This window comes from Cryptotermes secundus, unplaced genomic scaffold (genome assembly GCF_002891405.2).
Source record: "Cryptotermes secundus unplaced genomic scaffold, Csec_1.0 scaffold1264, whole genome shotgun sequence".
Classification (NCBI taxonomy): Eukaryota; Metazoa; Arthropoda; class Insecta; order Blattodea; family Kalotermitidae; genus Cryptotermes; species Cryptotermes secundus.
The window spans coordinates 344,805-371,248 of record NW_019738985.1 but is presented as its reverse complement, the minus strand read 5'-3'; the positions used below and the strand labels follow the sequence as shown (position 1 = coordinate 371,248).

The 26,444-nt window shown below is 40.0% G+C and overlaps 2 protein-coding genes across 3 annotated transcripts in view; both read left to right on the top strand.

Annotated features, from left to right (window-relative positions):
* LOC111871551 (transcription initiation factor TFIID subunit 6) overlaps positions 1-4,790 on the top strand; it is a 58,155-nt gene extending 53,365 nt beyond the window's left edge. The window contains exon 13 of the mRNA XM_023864738.2: positions 4,006-4,790. The gene's annotated coding sequence lies outside the window, so the exon portion shown is untranslated. The remainder of the gene's footprint in view (positions 1-4,005) is intronic.
* Positions 4,791-12,080: 7,290 nt separating this feature from the next.
* LOC111871552 (probable cytochrome P450 6a14) lies at positions 12,081-25,433 on the top strand. Of its 2 annotated transcripts, none has more exons than XM_023864741.2 (6): positions 12,081-12,188; positions 16,298-16,623; positions 20,066-20,678; positions 22,497-22,718; positions 23,351-23,602; positions 24,022-25,433. In XM_023864741.2, exons 2-6 carry the CDS (start codon positions 16,300-16,302, stop codon positions 24,192-24,194), a joined length of 1,584 nt encoding a protein of 527 aa, XP_023720509.1. In that variant the 5' UTR covers positions 12,081-12,188; positions 16,298-16,299; the 3' UTR covers positions 24,195-25,433. The 2 variants fall into 2 exon arrangements, with proteins under 2 accessions (XP_023720509.1, XP_023720510.1); XM_023864742.2 differs by having other exon boundaries at positions 12,107-12,205.
* The last annotated feature ends 1,011 nt before the right edge of the window (positions 25,434-26,444 follow it).

Sequence of the window (26,444 nt, the reverse complement as noted above, 5' to 3'; positions counted from 1 at the left end):
TACTGTTTGTAATAAATTTTACAGAATAGGAAACTGAATTTCATACTGAAAATTCTTTACTTACTACTTACCTACCTTAATATTATTTATAGCTTAAGTTATGTATTGTATATTTGCATGCTTGTGGGTTGAACTTTGTTCCATTGAAGTAAAATAATTGTCACATTTGTAACAAATTTATGTGTAAGCACCATAATGTATTGACAGAATCACTTCCAAATGAAAATACATCAGTATATTTCTTAGAATTATAACGTTTTAATTAAAAATTAACCATGACCTATGTCCCTGTCATGAGTATAAAAATCCTCAGGTGATGTGTAAGACCTTTGCTGTCTGCTTACATATAAATTCTTAGTTTCATGAACAGTATAAGCTGGTATGTGGTAGTGTAGTTGGTTGAGGCATTATGCTACAAGCTGGAAGGTAGTGGGTTCGATTCTTGATGAAGTCATTGCATTTTTCAATTGACCTAATCCTTCCAGCCAAACTATGACCCTGGGGTCAACTCAGCCTCTAACAGAAATGAGTATCAGGAGTCTTCCTGTGTGTGAAGTGTGGCTGGCACATAAGGCTGACAACTTCACCGCCATCTGTTAGCCAATTTTCTAGAAATTGTGGGAGCCTCAGTGTCTCACAATCCTATGGTCTTCCAAAGCCTGTTACAGGAATAGCTATACCTTTATTACCTTTATTAGGTATTCTGTCCCAAGTACACACAGTGAACTCTGAATTGTTGATGTGTGGCTTATGGATTATCTGTGTTATTTTATGCATATGTCTGCAAATATGTTCATTATATTAAAAGAGCAGAGTGAAAGTTCCAGATCATATTAAACTGTTATTTCCTTTATTTATATTTTTCTTTTATAAAATGCACTTAAAAGAATCCATATTAATATGCAGTCAGATCTGTAACCAGTTCCATTTTTACCATAGCTGCCTCGGTATTTAAATTTTGGATGCCATCATTGATATGTATTACTGAGTTGCTTAAATGAGCAGGGAATTTTTAATTTAACTGTTTTCATAAAGTTTCAGTTAGTAAATTTGAAGTTTGACACCAATCCTTTACACCTTAGACCCACCCCACTGGGTTAATTGGGTAAGGTTCTTTATAATGAAATAATTAATTGAGGTGGTTGGGTGCCAGGAAGCTGGTTGCTTACAAATAAAATTTAGACTAGGAGGATGAAATTATAAATAGGCATGTAGCTCAACTGAAGAATTCGATGCTTCTCAGGTGTGGTGCTGACTGAAACTCCAACACATGGAATCAAATAATTTAAATTATTCACCAATTATAGGTCTTGCACGTGTGTATGTGTATATATATATATATATATATCCATAATTGCTCATGATCATGGACACAGAGTTAACTGTGTTAAAAGAGTTGGTGCAGGGGATGCAATGTATTCTGCTAATAATTGCTTAGGAGGGAAATATTATTATTTTAGTAAAATTCAAGTACCAGCCCACTTGTTTTAATTTGAAGCAGTTGTAATTCAAATTTAATGCAATACTGAACTTTCACATTTCATAAAATGTTGGTAAATTCTTGGGTAGCTGAATGACTGGTGGTTTCTCAAGAAGGACTCAGCTCCATGGAGTTTGTTTATTTACTTACTTATAGAGCTGAGCCCTTCTTGAGGAGAAGCCAAATCTGCAGCTACTCGAGAATTTCCCAGCATTTTATGGAACCCAAAGGTTCATTACCATGTTCACAAGAGCCCTCCACTGGTCCCTAGCCTGAACCAGATCAGTCCAATCCATACCATCCCCTCCCATCTCTCTAAAGATCCATTTTAATATTGTCCACCCACCTACGAGTTTGTTTAGTTAGTGATTATTATTTGAATAGAACATAACACACACAACAATCTGAAAGAGTGTTTGACTACTGAACATTTCTCTTCACCCTGTTTTAGCAAAACAATGAGATGTAGCAGATTTCTTCACATTCTCAGATTTTTGCAGTTTTAAAACAGTGACACCCCTCTTGACAGTAATAACCCAAACTATGACAGACTATGGAAACTTAGGCATATTTTCAGTTTTGTGAAAGTAATATTACAAATATTATGCCCTTCTGACAATCAGGTTATGTACAGAGTTATACAAATTTCCAATTGAAGGATAATTTTTAGAAAATGTGGCACAATTCAGATATTTGTGAATGATGATAACAGATCAAAACCTGATTCAGGAGGAAATTAAGTGGAGATTGAACTTGGGTAATGCTTGCTACCATTCAGTCCAGAACCTTTTGTCTTCTTGTCTGCTCTCCAAAAATGTAAAAATTATAATATGCAAAACTATAATGTTGCCTGTGGTTCTGTATGGGTGTGAAACTTGGTTTCTGACATTAAGGGAGGAACATTGACTGAGGGTGTTTGAGAACAGGGTGTTGAGGAGAATATTTGGACCGAAGAGGGATGAGGTGACAGGAGGTTGGAGAAAACTGCGTAAAGAGGAGGTTCATAACTTGTACTCTTCTCCAAGTATAATTAGAATGATCAAGTCAAGGAGGATGAGGTTGGAAGGGCATGTAGCACGAATGTGGGAGAAGAGGAATGCATGTAGGATATTGGTGGGAAAGCCAGATGGACTGAGACCACTGGGGAGACCAAGGCGTAGGTGGGTGGACAATATTAAAATGGATCTTAGAGAGATAGGATGGGATGGTATGGATTGGATTGATCTGGCTAAGGATAGGGACCAGTGAACATGGTAATGAACCTTCAGGTTCCATAAAATGCTGGGAAATTCTTGAGTAGCTGCAGATTTGGCTTCTCCTCGAGAAGAGCTCAGCTCCATAAATAAGTAAGTAGGTAAGGATAATTTTAGACATTACATACCATACGCAAGATGTTACAGAGTCAGAATTTATAAGATGTGTTACATGCATGGCTGTACATATGAATGGACATTTCTTAGGAAAGGACAGGACACATGTGGCTGCAGATATGACAGCAACACACACAGCTGCAAAACAACTAACAAGAAAGGTGGGCCATGTATGTGAGCTGTATATGGACAACTTTCTTTCGTTAGAGGATTTATTCACTGGTCTAACAAATACAATTCAGCTGTTGTGGTACAGTCAGATGTAGCAGAAAGGAATGCCTCAGAGCACTGCTTGCTGTCCATTTGTTGCTGGTTTCTCACTGCACTTAAACTTTTGACCCTGAAGACTGAGGCAATATGTTCCTCTGAAACATCAGTGGGTATTGGAGGATCTTACATCTCAGAAGACTACCCCTCATAGGCCGCCCTTCCTGCCTGCTTGCTAATTTCTTCCTTGGCTCGCTCTTCGACCATGAAGATTGAGGCAGTATGTTCCTCCAAAACATCAGTGAACTTTTGCTGTACCATATGGCATTATTTACCAGAAGGTAGTACTCTTCATAGGCTCTGTTTGCTGCCTGCTTCTTGCTGGATTCTAGCTTGACTTACTTTTCAACCCTGAAGATGGAGGCAGTATGTTCCAGTGAAATGTTGATGGACTTGTACTGGACTACATCCCAAAAGGTAGCAGTCTTCATGTCCTAGGAGGTAGTACCCTTAAATACTTGCATTTTTCCTGCAGGGCATTCCATTATAACCAACCACTTGTCTGCCATAATGCCTTTAAGCACAAGTTAAATACCAGGGTTCGGTTAATCAGGCTGTTAGAGGTTAATATACAGGGTGATTCAAAATTCAATGGAAAGTTTTAGGAGATTGTTATGCAGATAATGGGTAGAAACAGTTGTTCAATTTGCCACCATTTTACAGTTATGGCATTTCAAACTTTTAGTCATTATTTCATGTGTATTCATATGGTGGATGGTTCATAACATCATGAAGCAGCTCATTTACATTTATTTGTGTCTCACACATTATTTCTGTTGCCGCAGTAGTGATAATAGCAAAAGAAGATCACAATGTACAAAAGATGGAATGTATCCACAAATTTCAGCAGAAGTATCCAATTGTGCTTGATGAAATTCTGTTCTACAGTTCTCAGGTTGTTTCATGCACCCAGACGGATAGACATAGTTCCAGAGGGTTGTAAACCTGCCTAGAAGTGAGGCAGCAGAAGACAGTTCCACTCTTCTCTTCAGGAGAAAGCAGAATCATAACATCAGGAAACTGTATCGTCTTTTTAATAGAATAATCGGAAGTTTGTTTAGCACGCCGTTGCCTAGTATCAGCGTGCTCTTTTTCTATTATTCCGGCTTTAAGCCTTAATGTCACAATATCATATTCCACTATATGCCTTAAAATATGGAAATCTAATATTTGAGACTACTAATCGCCTTTAAAGTTAATATATGCTACATGTTGTGGCATTCTAGGTAAAGTGTTGCATCACGCGCTCACCAAGGCCAGAATGTGATATATAGGCCTATGTATACATGTACACACTTTACGTGGGGTGATTTATAGTCAAGTCGGCTGGTAGTCAGCCTGTTAAGAAATTGTTGAAGTGTTCCGAGTTAAGCACTTACACCAAAAATTTGACAGAATAAACAGTATTTTCTGCCGAAGTTCTGTATGGAAGAAGAGTGAACCGTAGTATAGTACACTTCTTTTTCCGTTTGATAACGATATATACCTTACACAGCAATTTTGGAAGGACGCTTTTAGTGCTTTGTAACACGACTGATTCCTTGCAGAACAGAAGGGAAGGAAATGCCTGAGTTAGATACTCGAAAGAAATTATTACGAAAATTACAAATTGGTATTTGAAGGTAATAATGAATGTTAGTTTCATAAATTGAAAATTAATCATATTGTTTGGGACAGTCCTGATTGTTTCATGGCCTATATGTTGTATCTGTTTTTACTTTCTTTAAGAAATATACGTTTTTCTGAATTTCAACAGTGAACCTACTATGATTGTCGGATCTTGTAGAATTCCCTGCCCCATTTAATCATTGTATGAAGTTAGTCATACCCTGCTAAAATATCGACGGTGATAAAGTTTGCTTTCAAGACGGAAACTCCTTTATTCGAGTCTTACATAACTTCAGTAAGGCTGATTGCTGGTCTATGCCCATCTTCTCTGGCCCTCTCCTCTATTTCTAGTATGAGGGCAGAGACACTTTTTTTTTGGCTCGAAATGTACGATATTGCAGTAAATTCCCAGATATAATAACTTTCCTGTTTCACGGGTTTCCAGATGTACGTATATGTAGTGGCATACTGCATTTTGTCGTAACACTAGCCAACTGCCGAACAAGGAATTGATGAATTTTAGTAGAACAAGACATGATGATTGTACAGGGTGCGTCAGTGAATCGGGCGATTTTAAGAACGGTATGAACAGTAAGCTAATAAATTTATTTGGTTTTAACACATATGAATACAGTGTAAACATAAACACATTTGGTTTCTCTCAATTAACTCACTGAAAACAGAAGTCTATTTCCCAAAAATAACATCCGACAGATGACCACTATTCCGCTGCAGGCACCCGTTAAGTCTCTTCCTAAAGTCACTCATTGCTCTTTGCACCATCTCTGCGGGAATTCGCTCAACTCCTGAACTGCGTGGGGTGCTGGAGCTTTGAAAACTTGCGATTTCAGATACCCCCAGAGGAGAAAAATCATGTAAAAAGATCAGGTGACCTGGCTGTCCGCATAGCATGGTTAGGAAACAGATTATTCACAACTGCCATGGAAGCTCGTGCGGTGTGGCACGTAGCCCCATCTTGCTGGCAAAACCTTTGTTCCTTGACTGGAAGACGAGAAAGTGCAGGAGCTAAGATGCTCTCCAGCATGTGAATGTAACGTGGCCCAGTCACAGTTACAGCCCTTTCCCACTCATCTTCAAAGAAGTACGGGCCACTAATTCCAAACGAAGATATCGCGCACCATACTGTGACTTTGAAACTGTGAAGTGGTCTCTCTTAAATTTCTTTGGGGTTTGTGGCTGACCAATAGCGGGCATTTTGCTTGTTAACAAACCCCGATAAGTGGAAATGAGCTTCACAGCTCATCAGCAAGCTGTTAACGACATCTTGGTTTTGATTAATTAATTGCAAAAAAGTCTGGCAGGAATCTACTCTGTTTTCATAGTCGTGTTCGTGTAGTGCATGAGTATTTTGAATTTTATAGGGGTAGAAGTGGAGACCTTTGTGCAAAATCCGCCGAACGCTGGCTTCGGACAGCCCGAGTGATGCAGCGTGGTGACGCGCAGACCGGCGTGGACTTCGTTCAATGGCTCCTCTCACTGCCGCTACATTCTCGGGTGTACGTGCTGTTTTTACGCTACCGCCTTTCTTCTTTAGTGTTGAACCAGTAGTCTCGAAGTTTTGAACCCAGGTCTTGATGGCATGGGCAGATGGAACAGCACGATTGCGAAGAATACCAAACGCTCTTCGAAATTCACGCTGAGCGATCAAGAAAATGTCACAATTTTTGTAAAATGCTTTCACAACAAAAGCACCTCGTGCTCCAGTCCACGGCTCCATTGCAACTAAAACGCTTTGATGTAGGCTGCTGGGTGGCAGTAGCGGCATCCTCCCCACTTCAACCAATCCAGGAAAAACACTGCTGTCAAATCGCCCGATTCATTGACGCATCCAGTACAATTTTTTTTCTTGGCACTACACCCACAGTGGGCCTACGCCTACCTCCGTGAACTTCTCCGTTCACTTCGGTTTTTCTAGATCTTACACATTCGGTAGGACTCCTTGGGCGGGTGATCAGCTCGTCGCAAGGCCACTACCTGTACACAAATACAGAAAAACGCGCACACACAAAGTAAACATCCATGGCCTGAGTGGGATTCGAACCCACGATCCCGGTTTCTAAGCGAGCGAAGACAGTCCATGCCTTAGACCGCTCGGCTACCGTGACCGGCATCCAGTATAAATACTGAAGTGAATATTCCTAGAGGAATGTGAAATGTGAGGACTGAACGCTACCTGTACCGAGTTTTCCGAACTGTAAGACATATCTTTGCTGCATATATTTAGAAATACTGTTTCCTCTTTCTTATTAATTATGTCCTATATTAGACATCTGCATCTGTGGTCTAATGGTTAGAGTTCCTGGCTACAGATCCAGAAGTCCGGGTTCGATTCCCGGCGCTACAAAATTTTCTGGGAAGTAGTGGATCTGGAACGGGGTCCACTCAGCCTCGTGAGGATAATTTAGGAGAAATTTGAAGGAAATAGTAGCTTCTGTCTAGAAAACCGAAATTAACTGCCGTGGGGTTCCGTTACGCTAACCATGCTACACCCTCTATCCGAAAAAGTTGGCACTAATTTGGCCGACAAGCGGCGGTTGCTCGGTCGGTATAGTTCGCTTGCGGACTCTAAGCCACGGAGTTTTAGTTTGTATTAGACGTCATCCATGGGCTGCTAATCTTTTAAAAATCAGATCTTCAAACTCTCCTCGTCAGTGTCATCACACGCATCAATATGTGTTAACTCCTTCCTCTTTAAGTAAGAAAATATTGAAGAGTGATTGAAAATCAGCCAATAAATTTCAGCTTCATCTGTGTGAACTATAAGCAACTCTGTGTCTGAACACAAAAGCTTACATCGGAGCAGACGTTTTTAGACTTTAAACCAAAGGGCGATTCATAATTAATAGGATTTAAATTACATATGTATTCTGTGTTCGAGAATACGTACGTAAGTGATAGAACCTTTCTTATCTAAAACAAAATTTTATATCGTTCACTAACAGATGAATATCTTTCTGTTTTTTCGAACTTATACTACAGATGCGTGTCTATAAAGGCGAAAAATCTACCAAAGTACTTGCATTGAAGGCCGTTCAGAGTGGGCGGTTTCTCTATTTTGTCAGATGTATGATAATCGAAATTTTAATTATGGTATCTAACATTACACTGTATTGAAATTACATCAATATTTTAAACCTAAACGTTACAATTAGCTTTCGCGTGTTGTGATTGAGATATCTGATCATTGCATGGCAGGACCTGTATTGGTAGAGTGGAAAAAATTATTTGTTTTGTAATGCGGCCGGCCGGCCGGCCGGTAAGTACCTCGGTATAATTCTGACATGTGGTTGGAAGCTGGACATCCCTGTCACTGCAGACCATGGGCGGGACGCTGACGGAGGGCGCTTTGTGGAGTGAAGAACGCCCGAGAGGGTACACAAGATATGGTTCCAGTTGCCTTTACTGCCGCTGAAATATCTTGTCTCCACAGAAGCAGTGTACGTATGCATTTGCTAAAACATCGGATGTGTATTTAGCATTACCTGGGATGTTTTAAGTGACATACAAATGATTCGAACCATCAACTGATATTCAAATGAGTTGGTGCAAGGTCGTAAGTTGATACCTCAAACTAACATCACATTCGTTTGGTTTATGATAAGATTATTTCAGGACTGCAGTATGTTTATAGTTATTGTTTTCGTTGTTCTTATTGTTCTTGTGTTGTCTTATTCTTTTGTTACTTCTTAGCCCTTATAGGGATTCTAGAGGCCTTTTCCCAGAAGATGATCAGGGTACAACATGTCTCATTGCCTGCCAGACCTTAGACAAAACAAATTACTTTATAATTGCTCCTTTTGGGAACGATTATGAACATATGTTCTGGGTAGACGGATGAAGCGGAGATAAGTGTTGAGCATATGTTCTGGGTAGACGGATGAAGCGGAGATAAGTGTTGAGCATATGTTCTGGGTACACGGATGAAGCGGAAACAAAATGTTCAGCACACCTATCACACGATGTTGCCTATTTATTGAAAGCGAATACTGCTGTAAAAGTGTCTTATCCACTCATTCATTTTACATATGCAGCACACAAGCTGAACAGAGTACCGAAGGATATTCTGGTAATGAATATATACTTTGTTCGCCGGTAACAGCAGTCGGGAGTACGTGTTGGAATTCAAAGTGAAAGAACCCACGAATGAGTGATTCCTCATGTACATGTAGGATCCTCTTATGTTGTGCTTGCAGAACCTGTACGTCCACACAATGCTGGACAGGTGTCGCTCAACTGCTTTTGCGTTTGATTTGGAGCACATTATGACTATACTGGAAAAATTCCGGGAGCCGGGATAGAGTAGTCGGTATAGCGACTGGCTACGGGCTGGACAGCCGAGGGGTCGGAGTTCGAGTCCCGGTAGGGTCAAGAATTTTCTCCACATCGTCCAGACAGACTCTGGGGTCCATCCAACATCCTATCCAGTAGGTACCGGGGGTAGAACCATCGGGGCAATAAGCTGACCACTAACTTTCACCTGGTGCCGAGGTCAAGAAATTGCGGATATATACATCCACTCCCCCATACGCCTTCATGGCGTAGTGCTTAATTAATTAATTAAACACAGGGACAACTTTTTTCTTTTTCTTTTCCCCTTGGCACTACAGCCCCAGTGGGCCTAGGCCTACCTCCATGAACTTCTCCGTTCACTTCGGTTTTTCTAGATCTTACACATACGGTAGGACTCCTTGGACGGATGATCAGCTCGTCGCAAGGCCTCTACCTGTGCACAAACACAGAAAAACGCACACACACAAACTAAACATCCATGGCCTGAGTGGGATTCGAACCCACGATCCCGGTTTCCAAGCGAGCGAAGACAGTACATGCCTTAGACCGCTCGGCTACCGTGACCGACCAGGGGCAACTTTACATTACGTAATACTTGTACCATCGTTTCACAAGCCCCTGAAAACGAGTTACGAGTTCTGTTCCACATTTATATTACGTATATCTCTAGCTTTTATGGCTGCTTGTATAAAGAGGAATATAACAATAGAGAATAGCATAAAGGAAAGAAAATGGATGATGTGAAATTAAATATGGAATGGTCTAAAAATGTATGAGTATACGTGAACAGAAATTGAAGCTTTGGAAGTAATCCTTATTTAGAAGGTTAAAAATAACTACATAATGACTCAGTCTTTAGCACAAAGCAATATCGGCCTCACATTCATTCAGGAAAAACCGCGAGAACATCTTTCAGTGTCGAGTTTTATTACTAGGTGACTCTGCTGCAAGCCAGGACAACCTTGCTAAGGGATGGATTATCACAAATGATTTCTGACGTCACTCAAAGGCACTGAAATCAGTAGCGTTAAAGGTGTGCACAATGAACCTGGAACTTGTAAAGTTCTCCCTGTGCTTAACTAATTAAGCACTGGACGATATGGAGAAAAGAAAAAAGTCTGACCTTACCGAGATTCGAACTCCGACCCTTCGGTCGTCTAGCCCATAGGCAGTCGCTGTATCGACTACGCAATGGCGACTTTTAACATATATTAGTCGAACTGGGAGCCTGTGCTGACAGACCTAGTCTCTGCATTTCCTGCTGTGGTAGATGCTGCTGCACGGGTTTCTGCACGCTATTTCCGTATGTCTGCGGTGCCTGAGGTTACTGGTGTTTTCTCGACGCAGTGAAGCTACGCAGGACTCTTCTGATGAGGTGTACTTAGAGAAGAACTTCCTCCCAGAGGATCTCTTGGGAGCTCGTTGTGCTCTTCTCCTTTGCAGTTCTCTCTTGTCATAGCTGCAGCTTCGGTATTACGCTGGGTGAGGTTCCTCTCCTCCTACTGGAGCTCGCTGTGTTCTCCTTTGCAGTTCTCTCTTCTCATAGCTGCAGCCTCGGTATTACGCTGGGTGAGGTTCCTCTCCTCCTACTGGAGCTCGCTGTGTTCTCCTTTGCAGTTCTCTCTTCTCATAGCTGCAGCCTCGGTATTACGCTGGGTGAGGTTCCTCTCCTCCTACTGGAGCTCGCTGTGTTCTCCTTTGCAGTTCTCTCTTCTCATAGCTGCAGCCTCGGTATTACGCTGGGTGAGGTTCCTCTCCTCCTACTGGAGCTCGCTGTGCTGTTCTCCTTCGCAGTTCTCTCTTCTCATAGCTGCAGCCTCGGTATGACGCTGGATAATGTTTCTCTGCTTCTACTATGATGCAATTGCAGCAGCTCGGCATACATTCTGCAGTTGTCTTTTCAGGAAATTCCATATACAGGTGGCCACCACCGTAACACAAACTCCGAGGCAGTTGCTTGCAGGTGGCCCAGACATGGCTAAAGTCTTGGCAGTTGTAGAACTGCGTGAGGTCAGTCTGATCTCTGTATAAATTTATCTTGATGATAATTTCGTTAAGGCAGGTATTCAATTAATTGGGTACGTGCTGGTATAGATGTATGTGTAAATTGAAAGGAATAGCTGACCGTTAAACGTTGATATTATTAGAGAGAAACAAATTGTTGTACATCCGACAGTCGTCTGATATTATTGTACCTCCAGGATCTGTATGATAGGTACCGACGCGTGCCCACTATTCCTACGGACCTGGACTGGAATAGTAAGGCTTTCTTTTTAGTTTCTTTAAATGGGGTGAGACTGAGTACAATTGGTACGTTTGCCACTAATTGGCCTATTGTACAAGTCCCGGATAATAGTTGATGAATGTGGAGCAGTTGGTGGATGAGAATTGGCAAGGAAAACTGAAGTACTCGGAGAAAACATGCCCCAGTGCCACTTTGTCCACCACAAATCCCACATGACCTGACCTGGGCTTCAACCCGGGCCGCGATTAACCGCCTGAGCTATGGCACGGCCTATGACAAGGCATTACTTAACGTAACAGCGTATGAATCTAAACTTCTATTGTTGTGGTAATATTCGCCACTTATCATTAACACTGAATCTGTGTACTGTTTAACAATGAGTTGTCACAGACCATAACATGAGTCATACAATTAAAGGCTGTATTATTGCTCATCGTGAGGTCTTGGTGTTAGTGTTGGCCCATTCATGTGAGCAGAAATCTACGAAAAGGATGACTGTACAAACATTGAGTATAGATCTTGTTCAGAAGTTTATGTGCCTGTTCTGAACACCGTGTGTCTTCTTGAAACGGATTCAGTCGCCCTAGTCTAGTATATTCACTATCATATCACATCCGAATATGCATCGACGGGGATTATGGAGAGCACCATAACATTTAAACAAGCAATGGGAACTTTTCTGTATTTAGCACTCGCTCCTGTTTCTCACGAATTTGTTTAGAATCGCAACGCCGTTTGCTAATGACATGCGGCACCCTTACAGGTGAAGGAGTGATAACAAGTTCAGTGTGTGTATTCGATAAGAGTTGTGAAACTTGCTTTGGCATGGCGTTAATTGCGACCTGAAAAGAGTGTACAGAGAGTTCTTTCACTGGGCAGTGCATCCGTCTCGCTGGTCTATTCTTCAGTAAGTAATAACTACAGGTACATACAGTGTTGTGTGGGATATTTCTGTATGACATGCTCTCTAAAATGTTATGCACACAGATCAGAACTTACAATTGCAGTTCTCCAGCCCCAGGAAACATTTTCCCCCAATAACTAATTTTTACATCGACATTTCAGTAGAAGAAAATGATATTTGAACCTGATTCAAGGACCCTGTATGGGCTTGTCGAAGTTTCCAAAGGTGAAGTTCTTTTTTCTTCTTCTTCTTTATGGGGGAATAGATTTCTGAGGATTAAAATCTTCTGGAATATGAGGCAGTATACTATATTATATAGGTATCTACCAAACCACACGGTGTTATCGCAGAACAACATAATCTTGTTAGTCACTGCTGTGAACACCCCAAATCCGGTATCTACGTCTCTTCTGGAAAAGACATTCATATTAAGATATGAAACAATCCTTTTCCCATTTTCAAGGTCATTAGAACCTACATTTTCCCGTGAGATAACACAATACTTGTGACATTACAGCTTTTATCTGCAGCCATCCACAGCTAATGATATGGTGAATGTTTTTGAGTTTAACATTTTTCTGGCCAAGTTCGCGAGTTTAGAAATTGTGAACCACAGAAACTGAAGACGTCTGAAACATGTAGTATAATGGACTGGTTATCAAGTCAGGATTTTATTAGTTGCAAATGTGAATACGTGAGGTTATTATTATTATTATTATTATTATTATTATTATTATTATTTCATTCGTGCTCACTTCATAATTGGCCCTTGGGCTGTTGAATTAACACGCAAGTAAACAGGAATCATATTATTATGATTATTCGCTCATTCATGGAGCTGAGCCCTTCTCGAGAAGCCACCAATTGTGCAGCTACCCAAGAACTTTGCAGTATTTTATGGAATCCGAAGGTTCATTGCCGTGTCCAAAAGAGCCCTCCACTGGTCCCTATCCTGAGCCAGTCCAATCCATGCCATCTAATCTCTCTATAATCCATTTTAATATTGTCCACCCACATACGTCTTGGTATTTGCAGTTGTATCTTTCCTTCTGACTTTCCCACCAATATTCTATATGCATTCCTTTTCTCCACCATTCGTGCTACATGCCCTGTCCACTTCATCCTCATTGACTTGATCATTCTAATTATACTAGGAGAAGAGTACACGTCATGAAGCTCCTCATTATGGAGTTCTCTCCAACCTCCCGTCACTTCACCTCTCTTCTGTCCAAATATTCTCCTCAAAACCCTGATCTCGAACACCCTCAGTCTATGTTCCTCCCTTAATGTCAGAGACTAATTTCACACCCATACAGAACCAGAGGCAAAATTATAGTTTTGTATATTCTAGTGTTTATGTTTTTTGACAGCAGGCGATAAGACAAATGGCGCTGGACTCAATGATAGCAAGCATTACCCGAGTTCAGTCTCCTCTTAATGTCCTCCTGAATCAGGTTTAGATGTTTTATAGTCGTTCCCAATTTTAATCTTTCCTTTACTGAAGTCAATTTCTTTTATTCTCTTGCTCTGGAGGAGTTAAAATTGCACACTCTGCATATTGGGAGGCACCGCCTCAATGTGCTCCTTCTTACTCAATCTTGCTTTCGTTTCCAATTCTGCCTTTCTGTTTTCGAAATTGTTGGTCTCCGAGTTCATGCTCGGTATATCAGAGACTTTTCATTGTTCAATGTTTGCTCATCTTCTAAAAATTGTCCCTCTGCTAGATGTGCAGCAGCTGCTAATGTCGTTTGCAGAGACGTTGACGTATTCGGAGCCAGGAATATTCTCCTCAATCTTTTTTTCTCTACGATGTTCCTCAGGGATCTCTTCTGGACCCGTGGTTTTCAGTGTATGTGTATTAATGACTTTTGTGATGAAATTGCCCACTCTATTACTTCTTTCTGACGACACCAGCATCTACCGAGCCGTTAAATATCCTGTAGATTGCAATGTACTACAGTGAAACATTAACTCTCTGCAATGTTTGTTCATGTATGTACATGTATGTATGTTGTGAATATTATCCTTTCTCGGGCTCTTAATAGCCTTAAAAATATTCGAATGAGAAGCAGGAGCTAAAAATAAGGATTCAGAAGATGACGAAAGGATAGGGATGACAACAGATCAAGGATTGTTATGTACTGACTTAAAATGCTTTGAAAATTTTTCAGCAATATCACAAGGTTCGATTGAATACGTGCCATCAAACTCAAGCTGCATAGAAGTAGAAATTCTTTTCCTAAAGAAGGCCATATATTTCCAGAATTTCTTGGGTTGCGACTTTAAATTTTCGTCAATACACTTCAACCATTTAAGTCTGTCAGACTTAAGAGTAGCTTTAACTGGCTTACGATAGAAGCCAATAAGATAGTAAAGGCTGTCTGATTTTTTTAAGCGTCTGTAAAACTAGTTCTTTTTCCTGATAGAATACCTTACGGAACCAGTTTTTTTTTCTTGGCACTACAGCCCCAGTGGGCCTAGGCCTACCTCCATGAACTTCTCCGTTCACTTCGGTTTTTCTAGATCTTACACATTCGGTAGGACTCCTTGGGCGGGTGATCAGCTCGTCGCAAGGCCTCTACCTGTACACAAACACAGAAAAACCCACACAAACATCCATGCCCTGAGTAGGATTCGAACCCACGATCCCGGCTTCCGAGCGAGCGAAGACAGTTCATGCCTTAGACCGCTCAGCTACCCTGACTGGCACGGAACCAGAATACCAGTATAGAAATTTCGGCTTCGAGTTTACGATGCCACTGGGAATTGCCTGTTCCATGGCATCTTGAACACAATATTGATGCAGGCGGCAACAGAATTGACAGAGATGGTATACACAAGACCAGTCATAAGTTAAGAGAACATTATAAAGCAATGTATAATCCCCAGACAAGAAGTTAATAATAATAATACTTTTATTAACACAGATCAAAATTTGTCATTAAGAAGTGAGAAAAGTAATCGTATATACAGTTAAAATGAACACAACTGGCATTTAAATTGTTAGAAGAACCATTGCTAATCTAATGTAATCTAATCATAAATAAATGAGAATATGCCTTGGTTTGTTTGTTTGTTTGTTAACGTTCTAAGTCAAACAGCAAGAAATGTTAAACTTGCATGCGTATTTAAGGAAACCTGATGATGTGCACCTCGGAACTATTTTTTAAATGTGTTTCCATTCCTTTGCTTGCGGGGGTGCAAATAAGTAATGTACATATTAGCGATATGTTTGTGTGGAATGCAAGATGACAATCATGACTATGTAACAATGGGAACAAAATATTTTTACACCATGAGTTGGTATTCTTATGTAACTTCTAATATTATATAAATGTGACTTTCCAATTAAGACTTTAATGAGACTTTCTTTTTGCATATTGAGTATAGGATGTAACTTTTATTTGCTACGTTGTGTGTACATCTGCTGAAAGTGCTTTTGTGATGTGATGTGTTTCGGTGAATTTGAGGGCACAACTTCAAATTTTTGTTCTTAACTCTACATGTGCGTCTAAAAAACTTATAATTAATTCACTGAATTATAATTATTTTTTTTTGTATCATAAATATTAAACAGATTGTTGGAACTTTCATTTGTTGGACATTACCTTTCGTTGGACTTTAAAGGATGGTGTATGCTGTACAGAATTATAAAGTTTATTTTGGACTCTATCCATCGTCTGATATATATATAAGACAAAAAGCACAAAGTTTCGGAGACTGAATCTGTCTCCGTCCTCAGGTGGATGGGGCAAGATAGACCTACTCAGTTTGGCCCGTTAGAAAGAGCTAGTGATTGAGACTAGCTCTTTGTAACGGGCCCAACTGAGTAGGTCTATCTTGTCCCATCCACCTGAGGACGGAGACAGATTGAGTCTCCGAACGTTGTTTTTTATCTTGTATATGCCAGACAATAGAGAGAGTCCAAAATAAACCTTATATTTCTGTATTACCTTTCGTTGTATTCAGCGATTATAAAGTAAAAGTTCACAGGCATTGAAGTAATACATCAGTCAAATCTCAATTACTTTGGCGCCATCCAGTGATACACTATTCTTGTAATTTTAGTTTAATTCTTGAAAGCAAACATGTGATTTGTTCTGTGGTTTCAGTCATGGGTCTACTCTTTGAAACCAGTCCTGTGGAATGGCTTACCATGGCTATTATTCTCTTCACTTCTGTGTGGTACTACTTTAAATCAGAATACAGCTTCTGGAAAAAGAAGGGCGTTAGATTCATTTCACCAGTAATACCATTCGGTAACATAAAAGATATGATTCTTTTGCGCAAGGCAACTGGAGAAATGCTTAAAGTACTTTATGACGAGTTTCCAGAAGAACCCTTTGTCGGAACATACGAACTAACGAAGCCGATGCTTATTATCAGAGACCCAGAACTGATCAAACGTGTGACGGTGAAGGATTTCTCCTATTTCCAGGTACAGTAATATAATTTAATGCAACTGTAATCAGGTTGTGACATACGAGTATACTTCTAGGTGCATATTTAGTAGACTTGNCCGGGATAGCTAAGTCGCTATAACGACGATCTACTGGCTGGACGAACGAAGGGTCGGAGTTCGAGTCCCGGTAGTGCCAAGAATTTTCTCTTCTCCATGTCGTCCAGACCGGCTCTGGTGTCCACCCAACCTCCTATCCATTGGGTACCGGGGGCTGTTTCCTGGGCGTAAAGCGGCCGGGGCGTGAAGCTGACCACTCACCTCCAGCTAGTGCTGATGTCATGAAAATGTGGATCTATACATCCACTCTCCCTTATGCCTTCATGACATAACTTAAGTAGTTAAGCACAAGGACACCTTTTATTCATTTAAAGATACTTTACTATGTGGTTGAAAGAAGCTTCACATATTTCTTCGGAGTTTTGGGGAGATTCTAATGAGATTTCATATGTGGATGTGCAGAAGGACTACGAGAGTGATAGTATTTTGAAGTTTTTATCAATTCATTTTTAGTCCTGCATTACTTTAGGTCACAGAGGCACTTCTGACTGTCCTTTACCAAGTATTGAACTCCGAGGGAAAAGATTTAAATAGAAGTTGCAAGTGTTATTATAAATTATGCAATATATGCGTAAAGCATATGGACTTTTACTTAAATCTTTACTATAATGAAAGTACTATATGTATGTCACGAAATTCACTTTTCGAGCTCATATATTCTCAAAGTCAAAGTTACTTTACGACTAGCGGTTTACCTCCCAATCAGTTCCTCTTTGGTGCCAGGCCCCTTGAGGACCACGACGAGAAATTTTTCTTCAACTGAACTCTTGCAGTCGTAGCCCTTATATACCATCCTCTCTGACCAAAAGATGAATTTGTCTCTTATGAATATGCTTGGCTTCTCGGTAAATGTATATTTCGCAATATAACATGTTATTGACATTTTTTCCTTTTGCACTACACACAGATCCTCTGCTAATACAGGCTTTGCCGAGGAGATCATGCCTATCTTACATATCTCATCCTACAACGGCAGCTTAGTCATTTGAACGGTCGTAAGCTTGACCACCGCCAAGTTTAAGCCTCTTATTCTTTATATTTTTTATTCTACTTTTTGCAGCACGTGGTATAGATATTAGGTAAATATTGTAATATAACGGCTCAAAGCTAGAATAGCAGGACCTATAATATACATCCATTGCTAGATAAGGACCAGTAAACACGTTTCTATGTCAGCAATACCCAGGCTATCGCTAGGCAACAGTCCGCTTAACACGTCATTCAACAATAGAGGAATTCTTTGAAGCGGTGTTTTCTCTGCGGTCCATGCCAAGTACACCATATTCATTAAGACTATTGCATAAAGCTTTTCTCCTAGCTGAACCACGAACTTCCCGGAAGTTTGTAATTAGTTGATGTACTGTCAATTTGTGCTGCCACATTTTCTCCAGCACTGAAGAATGCAGAATTTATTATTAGTAATTTATTATATAAGAGTACACTGTTGTTGACTACCATTAATTCCACCCAAGTTCAGAGAAAAATGTTGGATAAATTTGATATATTGTTAGAATCTGTGATATTTGTAGATATTTATCGATAATCGCTATTACATGCAGTTTTAACCACCGTTCTGTTTACGTGTGTTGCTTTAAAAGTCATGGCAACTAATTTTTTTTGGGGGGGGCAAACACTTTACAATGTAGAAAGTTCAAAATATACTTGTAAAAGGGCATGATATACCCCGCCGAATGGCTTAGTCAGATCAGGTAGATGTGAAGGGGCGTAGGTATAGTAGGCAAGAAAAATTGCACATTACGGAATGACTGTTTTTTTTTATTCTTTATTTATTCATTCATCTGACTTTTGAAGTAATCCACGTATAAGAGGAATATTATATTTCTTCCACTGTCACAGCACTTGTTCTCTGTTCCAAATTGAATTACCAAGTTTGTTTGGATTGCATATCATATTGGTTTTCCCCTGCTTGTATCAGTTCTGACAGTATTTGATCAACTGGTGACTTGTAACTTTTGAAATTTATAGTAGTAAATTCAGCTGAATATGTCTGGGGTTAGGTACTAATTGCTCAACGCTATATGTTTTAGTCTGCCTACCATTATTAACCTCATGTGCGATCAGTTTTCGACAGAAGTAATTCCTCCAACTATTCACAATGTTGTAGAACTCTGAAGTCCTTCTTACTCTACTGCTCACCCTTCTTCAGTTCAAAACAATCCTACAATTCTTTGTTCTTACTGTTTGTTTCCAGCTCATTAATTGTGTCTTCCAAAAATTCTCAATATAATTTCCAGAAATATCTATTAGTCTATCCTGTACCTTGATCTGATTGTCTCCACTCATTTACTTTGGGTTCTGCAGGCATTGTAATTTAACATGCATCCTTTTATCAAATAATTTCGAGTAATCTTCATCGAACCATGGCTTTTGGCTGCTTTATCTCATAATGCTGTCCGTGCCGTATGATACAGGAGTAGAAGATTATTTCTTCACAGCTTATTTTCTATCTCTTCTTCTACCTCTTAATTCTATATTTTAAAATCTGTTTTACGATTTTCATGGGATTAATCCTGTTGTATGTCATATAATAGCGTTCTTTGGGGCCATCTACACAACAGTTATATAAACGAACAAATCGATAATGATGTACCATCATGCATTCATTTGGTAAAGGCGTCGCTACATATTTCGACCCTCACAGGGTCTTCATCAGGCGAATTTATAGAAATGTGATCTTAGTCACTGAACTGTTTTTCCTGATATTGATCCGTATTATTACAATATTTTACCATTTGTTTTATTCCAATACGATATGTGGAGAGTTGATTCATATCTTCAATACAGAAGTCAGATAGTGAATAAAAAGAACTGCATAACCTGGTAATATTTATATGTAGCTGTATTCTACGCCGCGCCACATCTCAAGCGGTTATTCGCTGGCTTCCCACCGCGGCTGCCCGGGTTCTATCCCGGGTCTGGTCAAGTGGGCTTTGTGGTGGACAAAGTGGCGCTGGGGCGGGTTTTCTCCGAGTACTGCGGTTTCCTCTGTCAATCTTCATTCCACCAAAGTCTCCATCATCATCATAATCACCCGGGACAGGCTACAATAGGCCAATCTGTGGCCGCCGTGCCGAGTGGATCCAATTGGACTCAGCCCCCCGCTAAACGAATTTAAAAAATTTTAAATTATTTACTACTTGAGAGAGTAAACTTCCGGCTACATTTCCGGCCAGTAGTACCATTTTTGCACACATATGTTTAGTTAAATATAAAAGGGTACACGCAATAATAATTTGTGGGCATTATGTCCATGGATTACAAAAAGTGGCAGTTCTTAATTATCATGGGTAAAACCTCTGTACCATAAAGAAACAATGAACTACATTGTCCTTGCTTTCAGGACCGTGGGGTACCAGTTAACGAGGAACTTGAACCCTTAGGTTCCCATCTGTTGAATTTAACAGGCAAGAAATGGAGAACCCTCCGTTCCAAGCTCACACCCACCTTCACATCAGGAAAGATAAAGATGATGTTCCACCTGATGATTGAGTGTGCTGAGCAATTAAAAGACTACCTTGAGAAACCTGCACAAAATGGTGAAATTCTGGAAATGAAAGAGGCCGTGGCAAAGTATTCAACCAATGTAATTGGTCTTTGTGCTTTCGGCCTTCAGTTCAACGCAATTAACGAATCAGATTCAGAATTTCGTAGAATAGGCAGGCGAGTGTTTGAAACATCTGTCATCGCAGCTGAGTTAAGAATGTTGCAATCAGCTTATCCTTCTGCGATGAAAATATTTCCTATGAAAATTGTCCCAGATGAAGTTAATAAACATGTCATCAGAACAGTAAAGGAAGTGATGGAGTATCGTGAGAAAAACAACGTATCCCGTAATGATTTCATGCAGCTGCTCATTGAACTGAAGAATAAGGGGAGGGTACACGATGATGAACCTGTGAAGTCAGAAGACAAGTTGGACAGGACATCTCATAAAGAGACAGAAACCAATGTTGGTGAGTATATTTATTGTCATCGATTTGGGAATTTAATGTGACAGCTTAAAATTAAGTGTTTTTCAAGTGAAAGTTTTACTATCCCCCAAACAGACAAAAGCTTCAGACATTTTTGTTTTCTATGAAGACAAGGGGCACGCGGTAGCTTAGTTGGTTAAGGCACTATGCTACAACCCGGAAGGTCGCGGGATTGAATCCCAATGAGAATCCCACAGAGAACATCGCTTGCAACATCTTTTCTTTTGTTGTGTGACGTCACCGCGGACGTGATGTGTTCCTCTGTTGCGTGTGTAAGGACCATTACGTAGCAACGGGTATACATTCAACATTACATTTTCACAAACAGATTCACCGCTTTTTCGATGTCTGTTTCTCTTCGTTACATGCTTAAAAATACAAATATTTTTATATAATTACATTATTTAATGATTTTCGTTATTGTTTCTATGTATGCGTCTCTGACAAGCGATTTCTGTGTTACAGCATTATTCATATTGTCACATATTGGGTGTTGTCATGACGAATAATAATGGGCTCTGGATTAGACGACCGGATTTATTTGCGCTTCTTTACAATTACAGTCCTTTATAACAGCTCACACATCTAAATCCTTCTGGATGCATTACGACTCCTGTCTGACGAATGCCGTTTGAAGAATCTCTCGCAAGTCAGAGTTACTTCACGACTGGCGGTTCACCACCAATCAGTTCGTCTTGGCGACTTGCCCCTTGAGTCCCAGGACCAAAATTTTTATTTTCCAACTGAACCCTTGCGGTTATAGTACTTATGTAACATCCTCTCTGACGAGAGGATTGGTGTGTCGTTTACAGTTACTGCTGGTACTTGCCAGCGCAGTCATTCACAGGTCCGAGTCCCGAGGGACTATGACCATGTCTTGCTGTCTGAGATTCGAGACTTCCCAGACCTGGAGGACCAGGTCCACGTATTTATATCCCCCAGGAATAGTGTGTCCCTGCTGTACCCCATCTCTGAAATCTCCTGAACTGAAGTAACTTCCATGCGGACCGAATGGCGATCACCGCTTCCAAGGGTTCCACTACGGCTCTTCACGAATGCTTTGTCTCGGAAACGTGCTTGAACCGTTGCCTACTGAATGGATAATTCCGTGCCTGGTTCCATTATTCCGGCTTTTAGGCGGAGTTTTCCGAGCAGTTGTCTAGCAAACTGTATTTCCGGCTTGTTGTCACGGAAACACATGTTAGCAAGCCGTTGTCCAGCAATGGATTATTCCGGATCTCATGCTTCATGTCACATGATATAAAGAGCTAATCTCAATCGCTCTTTCTGACGGACCCAACAGAGTAGGTGTCTCCCATCCCTCACCTGAGGATAGAAACAGATCCGGTTTCCGAAACGTTGCGTTCTTCTGTGTCTTCTAGAATACAGAACGATGGGCAAAGTCTAAAAACCCAGTAATCCTGAGTGTTCTGCGCTATCAAGAGAACACTTTAGAATATACTTTTTTTTTTTGCTATTGGGGTGGGACTAAGTCCCTTGTACTGCGGTCACTTCTGGCCTATTGTACCAACCCCAGATGATAGGTGAGGGTGATTGTGGAACAATTGGTGGAATGAAGATTGGCAGGGGAAACCGAAGTACTCGGAGAATACCTGCCCCAGCGCCACTTTGTCCTCCACAAATCTCACTTGACCAGACCCGGGATCGAACCCGGGCCGCCGCGGTGGGATGCCAGTGACTAACTGCTTGAGCTATGGAGCGGCCCTTTAGAATATACTTTCTTTCTTGCAAGATTAAAAGTCATCAGTTTACATTGTGTCATTATATCTATATTGGCAGATTTCACAGAAACTTTGCTAGCATCACAAGCATTTATCTTCTTTTTGGCTGGATTTGAGACATCTTCCACAACACTAAGTTTCTGCCTACATGAACTGGCACTCAATCCTGAAGTACAAGAGCGGCTGAGAGAAGAAATTGATTCTACTCTGGAAAAGTATGAAGGGAAGATAACATATGATGCAATACACAGCATGTCTTACCTTGACAAAGTGGTCGATGGTGAGTAGTCTTGTGTATTAGGAAGAATTTCCTTTTTGTTTCCATCACAAAGAACAGTTGAATCACACACAGAAATATTTTTAATTTGTCACTAAAAATAGTCCGTTGAAATGCATTAGGACAGGTAGTATATAAGCTAGGATTTGTAATAACTTTGTTTAAAATATTATGCATACATGGTTTTGGAGGATTCTCTTAGTGGGGGGTGGAGTCCAACTGGGTCCACTCGGCACAGTGTCCACTGATGAGCCTGTTGTACCTGCCCTGGTTGATTATGATGATGGAGAATTTGGTGGAATGAAGATTGGCAGGGGAAACCGAAGTACTCGGAGAAAACCTGCCCCAACGCCACTCTGTCCACCACAAATCCCACTTGACCAGACCCGGGATCGAACCCGGGCCGCCACGGTGGGAAGCCAGCGACTAGCCACTTGAGCTATGGCGGCTTCAGTTTGGAAGATACAGTAAACATATATTCCTGAACTCTGTGTTGATATTGTAAACTTGTGGTTCGAATTTGTGAAATCTATTCCATGCCAAGAAATATTAGACTATTATCATAATAAATTTCATCACATGTTTAACTGTTAGAACACTGGCTTCATCAATAATCTGACATATGCTCATTTCAGAAACTCTCAGAAAATATCCTCCAATTCCTGTACTTCTTCGTGTGGTAACAAAACCATATGTAATCCCTGGGTCATCAGTGCATCTTGATGTGGGAATGAAGGTCTTGGTACCTATATATGCTCTACATCATGATCCAAAATACTTTCCTGAACCGGAGGTCTTTAATCCTGAGAATTTTAGTGATGAGAGAAAAGCGAAGAGACCACATCATGCATATCTGCCCTTTGGGGATGGACCAAGAGTTTGCATAGGTGATAAAAATGTACTTTTTGTTATGAATTGTATGTTACCACATATCAAGTTTTGTGAACAGTCTCACGTTCCATATCTTTAAGAACCATTTTAACGTTACTTTCTCATGCATGTTTGGGTCCTTTGACTGATTCAAATATTATTCCCTTCAAATGCTCTATATATGAAGAAGACTTGTATTTGTGAATATATAGCAGAGAGAATGAGGAAGAAATATTTCGTTTGATTATTTACAGTAATTCATTCTGATGGAGTTCTGTTTCATGAGTTTAATTTCTTGTAGAAATTACTTTGTAGAAAACCAGTGTATGACCAATTTACACTTAATTCTGATAGAATTTACTAAAATTCATCTTATTCAATCAATATTAGGATAGTGTTGCCATGTTAATGTTAATGCTATTGTCTGTGATTTCAGGCTTGCGATTTGGATTACTACAGACCAAGGTGGGGCTTACTTTCCTCCTTTCCAAATTTAAATTCAGTGTTTGTGAGAAAACAGAAGTGCCTCTAAAATTAGATCCTAAAGCAGTCATCACAGCAGTTACAACGGGAATATGGTTGAGAATCAACAAGCGTAGTGATTCTTAATCACGCTTTCCGATTTCATGCCCAACATATTAAGGGGGCCTGAAGTGTTGTGGTGGTGGTGCTGGTGGTGGAAGGGGGGGGGGCTCAAGGAAATTTGACACTGGATGAAGCTGGATGAACACAATTCATTTATTGGACTGAATACTGGAGAATTTTCACTTTGATCTTTTTGCATAATTTCAGCTGGAATAATCTAGGAAATTTATGTGGGTAAAAGGCATTACATTTCTACACAATATAAGAGAGGAAATATAATTTGTGCTACCTCTTCTTATAGGTATTGACATGTAATACTATCACAAAGAGTGAAATAAAGACACTCACAAGCATCTATGTGTCAAATGGGCACAGGCAAACTCCTACAAGCATGTCGAGTGTATATACAGATATTTCTGTTGTACTATTTTTAAAAATTCATTTTTAGTTTCTTGTAAGGGAAGGCATTGGACTATGTTCCATGGAGGTTTTGTGGCAATAGTTCTAAGATATTAGCTGCTGTTATAACTGGGAGCATATAGTAAGTTAGGGGGCAAGATTATGTCTAAGGAAGTGAATTTGTTTAGGGAGTGGTAACCAAATGAAGTTTTGAAGCAATGTACATTGCACCCTCTTTCTGATGATTGAAATTCTTGTTTCTTCTGCACTGAACATTTCACTTTAATTTTTTGATATGGGGAACATGAAGACACTTTAGAGTATTGTTACAAGCTGGAGTTCTCTTATTATGGTATGAAACAAAAAAAAAAGAGAGAGAGAGATAACCCTTTATTCAAGAGATCTGTATTTAAATGTTGCTACAATCAGTGGTAGCTCTCCTATCAGGCCAGTTTTGGCAGTGCTCCAGCTAAAATTGGAAGTATTATCATAGTTGAGATAAATTTACATTTAATTTTTACTATATTCTGGATCCTCCATATGAATAATTAGGTGGGTGTATGAGCAGCATACCAACTGACTATTAACTGAGGAGGGTTGACTGTAACTAAATTCCTATGTGAAAGTGAAGTATCAGAAGATTTACAGTGTTGCAAAATTGTTTACACCCACCTTTCATATACCGACAGCCCATTGAGTGTCATAATAAGGAGAACAGTAGAAACAGACACATGTTTTCAAGGATGATTGATTGTATTAAATTGTGTAATATGTTTGAACTTGCACTATATAGTCACATAATCATGACATCATTTTGGGTCTGGTCAATTTGATTTTTTAATTGTACAGCCTGATGCGTGACCAATGCTGCAGGCTTATAGGTGCATCAGAAGGTGTGCAAAGTGATCTTTGACCCATGCTTTCTGTCCACTAGAATTTGTAACTAAATAAATTTAAAATAAGGTATGTTGTCATTCGTTGTTATTAAACAGCAAATATAGCTACAAGACAAAAATTTGTTCTGGTATATACCTTATATAATGGGCAAGTTGTGAAGCAGTTTTGGTGGTGCAGTTGTCTCGGAGGTTCCACAACCACTGAACTCACAGAAGCAAAATTGGAAGAAGTTATTAAGATTTTATGAAATTACGCTGAGAAACCTGTGACGCAGAGTTGTGGTGGTGTCTCAGGTATGAGTGGGGATACACAGTGGTGTCCAGGCCCTTGTGAAACGGATATGCAAGCATGCATTACGTTCACCATTACACCAACCAGCTAAATCTAGTAATTCAGCTAGGCACTGGTCACATACTGGAAGCATGACTTCTTAAAAAAGTGTTTTGAAAATATAACTGTGTTTCATATTATTTCTTCTGACCATCTGAGCTCTTGGCTGTTTTGGATGCAGCTGTGTCCAGGAGACTTCCCAGACTTTCATACATGAGACTGAATTTTACCAGCAGGCTTGTCTGTACAGTTTACATGAACAAAGAAGAGTTAGCTGAGCATGTGGAAGAAATGTTAACATGTGGAAAATATGACAGCATTACTTTGAATTAAGCTTCAGTCTTACTAAACCATTCAAATCTGATAAATTCATGCTCTTGTTGTCATTTTTAAAGGGAAGTGCCATATGTTGACACTCCATATAATCAAATGCAGAAACATTGCATAGATCCAGTGTACACTGCAGGCAATATTGCCGCTTTTAGAACTGTATTAAAAGAATATGAGAGAACAAGTTGAATGTAAAAAAATTAACTCCAGCAAACAGTGCCAGCTTCCTCTTTCTAGAAGATTCTGCTACTGCCAAAGAAGCATGTGACATTATTTTAGTCTATGTCAATGAACATTTTTCCTACAAGAATCATTTGG

What these genes read in the sequence shown, in the direction of transcription:
- LOC111871552 (XM_023864741.2), top strand. Translation starts at nt 16,300, where the DNA reads ATGGGTCTACTCTTTGAAACCAGTCCTGTGGAATGGCTTACCATGGCT. An exon ending in CCTTGACAAAGTGGTCGATG is followed by an intron (nt 22,719 to 23,350) that starts GTGAGTAGTCTT and finishes TGCTCATTTCAG; the next exon opens with AAACTCTCAGAAAATATCCT. An exon ending in TGGACCAAGAGTTTGCATAG is followed by an intron (nt 23,603 to 24,021) that starts GTGATAAAAATG and finishes CTGTGATTTCAG; the next exon opens with GCTTGCGATTTGGATTACTA.